General features: G+C 40.9%; 1 protein-coding gene across 1 annotated transcript; it reads right to left on the minus strand.

Annotated features, from left to right (window-relative positions):
• Window positions 1-5068: 5068 nt before the first annotated feature.
• SCRN3 (secernin 3) lies at window positions 5069-11598 on the minus strand. Its single transcript, XM_061380096.1, has 7 exons — window positions 11411-11598; window positions 11086-11267; window positions 10130-10329; window positions 9253-9465; window positions 6524-6686; window positions 6004-6184; window positions 5069-5229 (listed from the first exon to the last, which is right to left on the minus strand). Exons 1-7 carry the CDS (start codon window positions 11576-11578, stop codon window positions 5074-5076), a joined length of 1263 nt encoding a protein of 420 aa, XP_061236080.1. The 5' UTR covers window positions 11579-11598; the 3' UTR covers window positions 5069-5073.
• Between the last annotated feature and the right edge of the window lie 45 nt (window positions 11599-11643).

An 11643-nucleotide genomic window follows, 5' to 3' on the forward strand; every position in this document is an offset into this window, starting at 1 on the left:
CAAAGATACTGGTTTTCATCTAGCAGCCTAAGTGGATCTTTATCAACATTTCACATTATAACCTACTTACCAAATATCATCTACTTACCAAATGTATGGGGTTTTGTTTGCTCTTCAAATGCTGAAGAAGTTGATCTTGGGTAAGTTTTATGGTCCTGTGCATAGTCATTGTTCTTGCACTCATCTTTCTCATTTTCATCATAAAGTCCTGCCCTTCCCTCATTACTTACAACAGCTATGCTGTTCCCTAGATTTGAACATGTCTGGTTTAAGTGTGTGCTCAAAATATCTGCTTAGAGAAAGCTCCTTGTTACATCTTTAATTAACAACTGACACCAATTTCTGTTAGATTGTTACAACATTGTGACTGCTGGCATCATACCCTGTAGTCCAATAACTAAAGAAACTAGGAATGAAATATGTGATATTATAATCTGCTTCTAAATCATTGGGTAATTCTTGTAGCTATGAAGAGACTTGGAATGGTTTTAGAAAATTAACTAACTTTTATCTGATAAATATTTGCTTTTACCAAGGAGCACTGGCAAACTTTAAAATAGTTGACAATTTGATGTATGTTAACAGCTGATCTACTGACATGTGAAATTTTGGTGATTAGAAATAACTTTGCTTTGAAGATATGGTCAGTGGTGCAATGATTCTTTTATTTTGAAGGTGGATTAATTTGGTATAAGTTTATTAAACTGATGTTCCATGAAAACACCACTGAACAAATAAGCCCAGAGGAGCCCCCAGTGAAACACTGGATCTTTTTTTCTAGCACTAGTCTAATAATTATGATAATGGACAGGGGTAGATATGAAATTTTTAGTTTTCTAGGTAGCAATGTTAGTACGGGATATTTTAGATGCTTCATATATCACTAGACCTGTTAAAATAAGCCATAACAGTATTCCTGGATGAAATACATGCAAAGATTGCCCTCTAGAGGACATTCTGAATTATTTTTTTTTTTTTGGTGTATGGTTGTTGGGGGGGGTATTTTTTCTTCCTGATCTCATTATCATTTTCTGTTTTTACACTGCATGTGTCCTAGGAGGATGAAGTCCCTGGAAAAAAGGTACCAAAATATTCTGTACTCTGTTGGCCATCACCTGATCTGTCACCACACATCACATTGGTTTTGCTTTGTATCCTGTAGACCAGCCAATAAAAAAAAAAACAGCACAGAAAGTAGAGAAACAGTTGGAGTGTATCTGCCTATATTACAACCAGACCAATATGCTTAACCTGGTAAATTACCACCCCATGATTAAGTGGACAAAAAGTTCACTTAAAAGCTTTTTCCACCACCTTCACTACTTTCATTCCTGTGTAACTTCACTATTTTCATTTCATCAGCATAAGACTGTTTCTCTTGTTTTGCTATGCTACCTGTAAGCTTGACTCATATATTGATTTCCAGCAGTTTTACCTGGTATTTATTTATGCTTTGAAGTCATGAAAGACATAGTGTGGATGATGAAAAATAGGAAAAAGATACACGATTGTCAGATATAGACATCCATGAGGAAAACAGGTAAATACAGCAAAATTTGATTAAATATACCATGCACTTCATAAATATCCACTGTACTACTGAACTTCTAAGAAATTTTGTTGGCAACAAAAGGGGTCAAAGTGAACTCGGGCTTACCTTGTGTCTTACCTCCTACTCTATTTTACTTGCTACTGCCACTCGGTACACAGGATCGCTAGAACAAGTACAAGAACCTTTCCTGACCCATTAGTTTCTTGCTGTGGCTCTGAACACGGTATCCCAAATTAACTTCTGCTTTTGTTGTAGCCTCAGGAAGAACAAATTCTGCCAAGTTCTTAATTTTCTTACTCATTCTCCAAATTTCATTGTCTATATATTATTTTGTTTGCCTATACTTACTTTTTTTACCAGGGGAAGATAGAACAGTTTTCAAAATTATGCATGTGTGTAGCCCCATTTTTAGCGTCTGGAATGACTCTAGAAACTGACTAAATCTAGAAAAAACATTGAAGAATGGTCTTTCTGTGGTCTGCTGTGTCGTGTCACATACTGTTACTGCAGCTCTAATGCTCCATTTCACTCTACATGTTCTCTTCTGAAGGTTTGCAGAAGTACTAGGTTTTGAGGTTTTGTTTTGGCCTTTTTTCTTCCAGTCATAATTTTTCTCCTGCTTGATCAGACAATAAAGCCAGAATCTTCTTTGTTGTTTGCTCAGTTTGTCTCTTGCCAGAGACAGTAAAATTAGTGTCACCTGTTTACCAATACTCTTAAGCAGGATCAGGGAGGAATGAGTTCCTGGCAGGGCAAAAAAGCTTCATTAAATGAACTTTGTAGTCTAGTACTTTTGGCAAGATAAGTCATGGTTAAAAGGCATTACATGAAGTAAAAGTGTAAGTGTCCCACTGAGTACATGTATATACTTTTGTACCCCAGCCTCTTCCTTTCTATTTATCTGATTTTAAAAAGTGACAATTCAGGAAACATTAAAAAACTCCCACATGATGCTATAAAGTGTATTGCAGAATTAATTTGACAATGATCACATTGTATCTAAGTTTATTTTTCAGTATAAGGGTGGGGAAAATAAGGGAAGTGAAAATTGTGTGGTAACTTGCAGAGTGCTTGCATCACTGAATTCCATGTAATCAGATTTCACAACAAATCGTGCTAAAATTGTAACTGTGATTTCATTCTAATATACCTTGAACTCTTAACCTCATTTTGCACTGAAGGAACAGAAGGTTCATATATGAAACGTTCCTTAGAATGGTTTTCTCAATCATCTGAATATCAATCTTACTTAACTTTGCATATCATTTTTATTCAGTGCAAGTAATAGAATCATAGAATCACAGAATAGTTAGGGTTGGAAAGGACCTTAAGATCAAGTTCCAACCCCCCTGCCATGGGCAGGAACACCTCACACTAAACCATATCACCCAAGGCCTCATCCAGCCTGGCCTTGAACACTGCCAGGGATGAAGCATTCACCACCTCTCTGGGCAACCTATTCCAGTGCCTCACCACCCTAACAGGAAAGAATTTCCTCCTTATATCCAATCTAAACCTCCCCTGTTAAGTTTTAACCCATTACCCCTTGTCCTATCACTGCAGTCCCTAATGAAGAGTCCCTCCCCAGCACCCCTATAGCCCCCTTTCAGATACTGGAAGGCTGCTATGAGGTCTCCACGCAGCCTTCTCTTCTCCAGGCTGAACAGCCCCAACTGTCTCAGCCTATCTTCATATGGGAGGTGCTCCAGTCCCCTGATCATTCTCATGGCCCTCCTCTGGACTTGTTCCAACAGATCCATGTCCTTTTTATGTTGAGGACACCAGAACTGCACACAGTACTCCAGGTGAGGTCTCATGAGAGCAAAGGGGCAGGATCACCTCCTTTGACCTGCTGGTCACACTCCTTTTGATGCAGCCCAGGATACGGTTGGCTTTCTGGGCTGCAAGCGCACACTGAAGCCGGCTCATGTTCATTTTCTCATCGACCAGCACCCCCAAGTCCTTCTCCGCAGGGCTGCTCTGAATCTCTTCTCTGCCCAGCCTGTAGCTGTTGCTCCGACCCAGGTGTAGGACCTTGCACTTGGCATGGTTAAACTTCATGAGGATGGCATCAGCCCACCTCACAAGTGTGTTGAGGTCCCTCTGGATGGCATTCCTTCCCTCCAGCGTATCAACCGAACCACACAGCTTGGTGTCATCGGCAAACTTGCTGAGGGCGCACTCAATCCCACTGTCCATGCCAGTGACAAAGATGTTAAACAAGACCGGTCCCAACACCGATCCCTGAGGGACACCACTCGTTACTGGTCTCCAGCCGGACATTGAGCCATTGACCACAACTCTTTGTGTGTTGCCATCCAGCCAGTTCTTTATCCACCGAGTGGCCCATCCATCAAACTGATGTCTCTCCAATTTAGAGACAAGGATGTCATGTGGGACAGCGTCGAACGCTTTGCACAAGTCCAGGTAGATGGCATCAACTGCTCTACCCCTGTCCATCAGTTCTGTAGCCCCATCATAGAAGGCCACCACATTGGTCAGGCAGGATTTCCCCTTAGTGAAGCCATGCTGGCCGTCACCAAGCACCCTGTTGATTTTCATGTGCCTTAGCATGCCTTCCAGGAGAATCTGCTCCAAGATTTTGCCAGGCACAGAGGTGAGACTGACTGGTCTGTAATTCTCCGGGTCATCCATTTTCCCCTTCTTGAAAATGGGGGTTATATTTCCCTTTTTCCAGTTGTCGGGAACTTCACCTGACTGCCATGATTTTTCAGATATGATGGCCAGCGGCTTAACAACTTCATTTGCCAGCTCCTTCAGGACCCACGGATGGGTTTCATCAGGACCCATGGACTTGTGCACGTTCAGATTTTTAAGATGGCCTCGAACCAGTTCCTCTCCTACAGTAGACCCAAGGTCTTCATTCTCACAGTCCCTGCATCTGCCTTCCAAGACTTGGGTGGTGCGGTCAGAGCCTTTGCTAGAGAAGACCGAGGCAAAGAAGTCATTCAGAACTTCAGCCTTCTCCAAATCCTGTGTTGCTAGCTCTCCCGAGAGCTTCCTGAGGGAGCCTGCATTCTCCCTAGTCTGTTTTTTATTTGCTACGTACCTGTATATAATAGCTTCTATATTTTAGAAAGTCCTTCAGCATGGCCGTTTTAATTCTGGCAATATGAAATTATGCTATGATTATCTTGACTATAAAAGCTACATGTGTGTACACTAGAACTGAGTTCTCCAAATCTGAGTTGTTCTTCATCCGCAGACAGGGTTGTCCCGCAATTTAATCAAGCTATTACAGTCTAACTTCAGCTGTTTCTTGGCAAAATCAATCTCTGCTGACAGCTTTATGCCACGTACACACAAAGCCACTGCCTAGCTCTTAAGAACCTTTTCAGCATTGCTTCATACAACCAAAAGCTCTTTGGCCTGAATATGAATGCACATCTTTAGAACTGTCCATACTAATTGGCATATTGAAAATAGGATGTAATCTATATAGCCACTTCTTTAGAAAAGTTCATCATAAAGCTGAATTTTATCACATTCAAATAGTAGTTTTAGCTATATATTTTGAGTTCTTCTTCTACACACTGTGAAAAAAGGTTAACTGCTTGGCTAGTGTCGAGACATCCATTTTGCAGGATTGATTCCATTTCATTTATCTTCTGTTTCTCCAACTCCTGTATATCTTTCAGCATCTCTTTACCTTTGCCCTGCAGAAAGAAATGTCCGTATTTCAATAAAAGCTATACAGAGCATGTAGTGTTCACCCTAACAAAATTCTGTTCTACTGTCCCTATTTTAACCTCTTAATAGTTGCTGGGGTACAAGTTTGCGTTGGCAGAAATATTAGCACTATGACAGGTTTCCTTAGGTATCTTTCCTGATATGTAGTATCTACATCTGCCTACATCCTTGTCTGATGGACTGAAAATGAACAAAACTAAAGCTCTAGGTATTTATGCTACTAAAACGTAAGTGGGCATGTGCCTTATTTTTTAGAACATGTATCTATAAATAGGAGATATCCTACTGTTAAGGCAATCAACTACATCCCTGCTTCACCTTTGTGTCCCTTGACCTTTCTGATCCTGTTTCCTTTCTTGTCCATACCAAGCAACGATAAAAGGCATGCCCTCCTTACTGCCTGAGACCAGGGCCCTTACCAGGAGTTGTGCATTTGCCTGTGGGTGCTCAAGTATTTTCCCCATTATCTAACTAGTGAAGGAGTATGTGTGGCCTGCTGCTTTGCAAGATGAGCATTACGGATATCTATCTATGGCTAGGCCTAGGAGTACCGCAAAACGCTAGTTGCAGTTTTTAGTGTTTGAAACATATGCCTGCCAGATGCCAACACCACGGGCTGCTTCTGATACACTACAATGTTCTTCACAATCCATCAAAGGGCATTATATGGTAACACATTAACAAAATGTGAGCTTATATAAACCACCTGCTTTCATTGAAATCTAATTTAATCAATGTACCTCCATAGTTTCCATAACTACAGCAGCACTTTCATGTTTTTTATAGAGCTCATGTCTTCGATCTGGCTTAGTCTGAAAACGTGGTTGCTTCTTAACTGGATCATCTTGGCCAAAATTAGGGGAGCTGGTTTTCAGCAACTGAGTAACATTGGGCACAAAAATGAAAGGCTTGAAAACAGACCTAGAAAGAGAAAACAGAACAGAGATCTTTTACTGATAGTTTTTATAAAATTGTTGAGTGGGTAAATTGCTGTATTTTCCCCATTCTTCTAATTCCTTCTTTTAAGAAATGTCTTTTTAAAAAAGATTATCTCCTGATGTTTAAGTTGGTGACGTAGCAGTGTTTCGTTAAATAGGTTGGTATATAGTATAATGTACATCGTGTTCCTCCTACTTTTTGATTGTGCTTTTTTGGGGGGAGGACAACACAGAACTAAAAAAGAATATAATTAGAAAAACTGCATCACTTCTTAGTTTAGATATTTGTGAATTTTATCCTAATTACTTGCTGCCACATCACCTTGCAGGATCTGGAGTTCCAGTAAAGAAGTGAATGCATGGCAGATTAGGCTGCTGAGGCAATACAGACACCATGCTTCCAGTTGTCATAAATCCACCTTCCATATTAATGCCACTCTCTTTGTCACGAAGAATTTCCATCATTATTTCAGAAGTGATAGATCCTATTAAAGATACAATACAATTATTTACACACACTGCTACTTATAATACCAACTAAATGGCATGTTTTTTACAACTGGCTGCTTTTTCCTTTAGTAGGTAATACTAATTTTAGCTTGTCCGTGTTGGCACAAAAAAATAATCTTTTCAACAGCATACCTTAATATGTAATACACTTTGAAATGTTGTTGTTTTCCCCAAAGTATTTATTTCAAGGAATAGGTGATAATGAGCTGTAACATTTATGACTTAAAGAAGGGGGAAGACAACAACACATGATGCTTCCCAGAAAGATAAAATACATATGGCTAGCAAATGGTCATTCAAACAGTAACTTTTTGGTTGAAAATTAGCAGCTTGAATTAAAGGCTGAAATTTCTGAGCACAGCATGGAAGATAAATCATTATAATGGTTATTAGTATTTGTACACAGTTAATGCCACTATGTTGCTTTAGAAATGTAAAAGTAACAACTGTGCACAGATTTTGTGTGTAACTTTGCAAATGATAACACCAAGACTGTCACTTTTTTTTTCTTATTATTTATTCTCCGTTATCTGACCTTCAAAGCACTTAAGCTTTAAGTTGACAATAGAAAGGATGCACTGGAGTAATATATTCTATACTCAGAAACTACAATAGTACATCCATTTGTAAAGAAGTCTTAATCAACTATGTATGTGAGGTATACTGCCAAATGTCTCTTTAAATTCTTCCTGGGTGACACAAACCCTTTTCCACATATGCCTCTGCATCTAGCATTCAAATGATAATGCTGATTGCGTATAACATACACTGAAGCTTAAATACCAGCACAGTATCACCAAACAATCCAATACTGTAACAGGCAGCACTTGCAGTAGTTTTCTGGTGTATCAGCTGAGGGTATGCTTATGGCAGAAAACAGCAATTCATGCAATTTTATTTTCTTTGAAGGCATCATCTACCATCTCATCTTTAAGTGTTGCCCTCAGTGAAGTTCTCCCTGCATAAATACTTTTTAACTGCCTTGCTGTTTTCTCTTAAAATAATGATTCTGCTGCTGAGTCAGATTTCTCTAGTGTTATTTTTTTATACACAATTCAATTGGCTGTGGACAGGCATGCAGCACTACATTTCAGCGAGGAAACGCTCTTAAGTATTCCCACAGTAGCCTGGGAAAGTCAAAGAATTCAAGCAATCAGCAAGCTAGATGAATTAAGGATATCAAAAGAAGAAACAATGAGTTTGTGAACTACCAGTTGACAACTTGTCCATCAGGAAAGAAGGTATTGCATATTTTCCACTAGACATCTTTATTATTTCGTATTTCTGAAATACATTCCCTGCTTTTTTGAAATAGAAATAATGTTTATCTAAAATGGTCTTCACATGGTAGGCAGCTTGGAAAAAATGTAATGCCACTGAGTGAAAAAGCTGTGAAGGATACATTAACAAACCAGTGATTTTACTGATGCTGTAAACCAAATAGCTTTTAGTTAGGGCACCTATTTAAAATAAATCTAAACAAACTGAAACCATACAAGGCTGATAACCAGAACACCCAGTGTGATTTTTAAAATGGCTCAGTTAAATGCCTGAAAATGGGGATTTAGAATGAAAACGCTGATAGAATCTCAGCATTTTTATAATACAAGTAAACACAGGTATTATGAAAACGCTTTCAGTATTCAGAACCTGCAATTCCCAAAATGAATGCAGGATTTACATGATCACTAAGGCAGGACAGCAAAAGGTGATTCATTCTGATGCATTAACTAAATGCTAAACCTGGTCTGGCAGAGCTCAGCCAAATAAATAAACAAAACACAGGGGCACAATGTAATTTGGGTTCAGATTAATTACTTCAAATGAGCAGTGAATACAGACACAGCAAAAACCTGCCGGGTGCATGCCGTTGGAAGAGAAGCAACAGCTTTTTTTTCTATAGAGGTCTGAAAAATAAGTGAATAAGTTAGTGATTAGGAGCACCTGTGTAGACAGAAAAACATTTTGTTCTGCTCTCCGGGTGTTTTGTCAGACTGCACAAGGTTAGAGTAGTGGTTACTGTGAAACTACAAAGGTTTAAAACCAATCTCAAAAAAGAAATGCAAGTTATGTATCTGAATGCTGCGCTGCTCTCTTAGGCCTCTATGAATGGTATCAGATTGAAGCTGTTCATAAGGTTCTGTTTGTGGCTGCAAACTACTGGGAATCTGTTTTAGCCTCTCTTTTGGGGTTGCCTTTTTTTCTTTTTCTTCATAAGTTTAGTAGTAACACATAGCAAAATGTTTCAAAGCAGATCTCACAGAGTGTTTAGTGGTATGGTCAGAATGTGTCCTCTCAGTGTTGCTAGTGTAACTGTGTGTTTGATACTTGACCCTTGTTTTATTTTGCCTCACCAACAAACTGGCAATGGATAGAAGACTTCAGTGTTTCTCCTTCTGCCAAAAAGTTATTCTAGTAAGTTCAGGTTCACCAAATCACATGAATGACTGCCCACATTAGATAGCTAATAATTTATGATTTAAATTAATATGGCTCACTAAATGCTTTGCATATCTTAAAATATATATATATAAATGGTACCTTTGTGTTTGTTCAGAAGTTTATAGCCTTCACAATATCGTCCTCTGGATGTGGTCATTCTGGCAGTATTTACATAAGAATATGTGGCAGCGAAATCAAATTCCTTTACCCCATCCCACCAGCCCTTGCTTTTGGCGTATTCCCTCAGTCCTGGGTGTTCTCTGTCAATCTTGGTTGTGATAGAGAGCTGGTTGGAAATATTTCGTACACCTCCTGTTTGTAAGGTAAGGAAAGAATCATTCTAACACACTGAATTTTTTTATTGGCATTTTGTTTACAATTAGCTTACTGAAGTAAATTATGCATTGAAGAGTTTTCTACAAGATCTGAGAGTCCTGTGGTTTTATTTTTGGCCCTCTCTCCCTGGCTATACATATATCCTTCCAATTGAAATTCCACTGGCACTCAGTTCTGACTTGCTTCTAGTTCCAACATCATACTTCAGGTTGTGCCCTGATTATTCTTATCCTTATGTTCTTCCTCTTAAGACCTCCAAATCTTGTCCTCTTAAGTCGGCTGGAAGAAAGACACTTGAGGGCCTCATGCATTAATCCTGTCAGCGCTGCCCTGCCATCAAATGAAATTGTCATTGATTGCCAACATCCTTAGGCCCACACATCATGCTGTCACTTTCATGCTGTGACCCTCTTGCTTGCCCTCTGTTTTCCAAGTGCAGAACTGGTCCTCTGATTCTGAAAAGGCCCCCTGTGACTCAGCTCCTCTGTGAAAGGCCTAGCCACTGCACACTGATGACCTAGGAAGCAACTTCTGTTGTTTACAGGCACACATACATATGATGCCTTAATGACATGAAAAGTGGAGAGCTGCTAATTGTCATTGCATTTGAAATGTTTAAAACGAAAATCATCATCCATACCTTCTACTTTTTCTGCTGCCCAGTATTTTCCTGATGTCTCCAGCACCCATGCTTCCTTTCTGTCAGCTATCAGAAAGCTGTTATAGTATGTAAATGCCATGTGGCTCTCCATACAGTTTCCTCCCTGTCCATATTTTTCTAGCAAATCGACTATGACAGAAAGAGCCTTTTCAGCTGTGTCTGCTCTCTCAAGTCCAAGCCTAAAACAAAAGGAAGATGTTATCTTGGGAAATATAAACTTCACATAAAACTATACAGTCTAAGTATTCAAATTGACTTGGAATGCTATTTCTATATGCACCTGATGCTTGTATGCTCCGGTAAGAGAAAGGAGCAAGTCACTTCAAGGGTTTGAAGTAGGTCCTCTCTGTCCTTGACATGGGGAAAACAATCAAATGGAAACAGAGAAAAGCAGGGAGACAGTGGGCCTAGGACAGGAAATGTCTGTAATACCAGTGCAGGTATGGGACTGACAGTCTGCTGTAGGTTAATGGGCTTACACTGGCACGCTGTAAGACAGGCACAAGAAGCTGCATTATTTATGTGGAGATGTGTAGCTATGACTGAAACTTAAAAATACGTGTGTGAAAGAGGAGGGAAACAGGAAATGAGTAGACACCCTAGCAAAAGGCCCTCACACTAGATGCTGAGGTCCAGCTGCGGTCTTGTTAAATGTCTTGTTTCAGTTTAGTATCAATGTTGTAGAGAGAAAAAACATTTGATGATTTCCTTGACCTATTCTGCCCTTGTGTCTAATACCTCTCATGGGCTCCGAGCTCCTGGCAGAGATCTAATGCCTGTGCCAAGAAATACTTAACTTTTAACCACGGCTCTAGAACAGCAGGCAGACATGTCTTCTGACAGTGAACGCACGTATATCCCCATACAACTCAAGCCAGACGTTTCAAAACTAAGTTCTGAGTCGGGTGCCATTTACCAGAATAGCCCGTGCAAACCTTACGAGGTCCATGCCGAGGAGAGCTTCCTCATCGCCCACCTCCTCTCTGCCCCACACCGCTTCGTTCCCGATGCACACGCCGTGCTCGTTGGCGCCCATTTCAGCCCCCCAGAGCCAGGCGGGCCGGCTCAGGACCACGGCGCAGGTCTTCTCCACTTGCTCGATGGTGATGTAAGTGCACTGCAAGAAGTCAGAGCACGTAATATCGCTTTGGTGCACATCTCCCCTTAGTTAATCCACCAAACCGCGGGCTAAAAATACACAGAAAACAGGACTAAAGGGTGGGTTTTTCCGGAAGGGCTCGCCATCCCCCGCTCCCTCACCTCCAGCGCGGCGCCAGGCGGGTGCGCGGCGGCCGGGAAGTGCACGACCTCCTGCACCTCATCCGCCGGCCGGTCCGAGTTCTTCCCGAAGACTACGCGGGCCCCCGCCGCGGCGGGCGGCAGCGCCACGAAGGTGTCGCAGGATCGAGGCAGCGCTTCGGCGAACATGGTGGCAGCAACAGCAGCCTCCCCTCCTCGGGCCCTGGCGGTGGCGGAGCGGGGCGGGGCCGGGC

This window comes from Neopsephotus bourkii, unplaced genomic scaffold (assembly GCF_033783945.1).
Source record: "Neopsephotus bourkii isolate Nb327-2 ecotype Australia unplaced genomic scaffold, CSIRO-AGI_Nbou_v1 NB_196, whole genome shotgun sequence".
NCBI lineage: Eukaryota > Metazoa > Chordata > Aves > Psittaciformes > Psittacidae > Neopsephotus > Neopsephotus bourkii.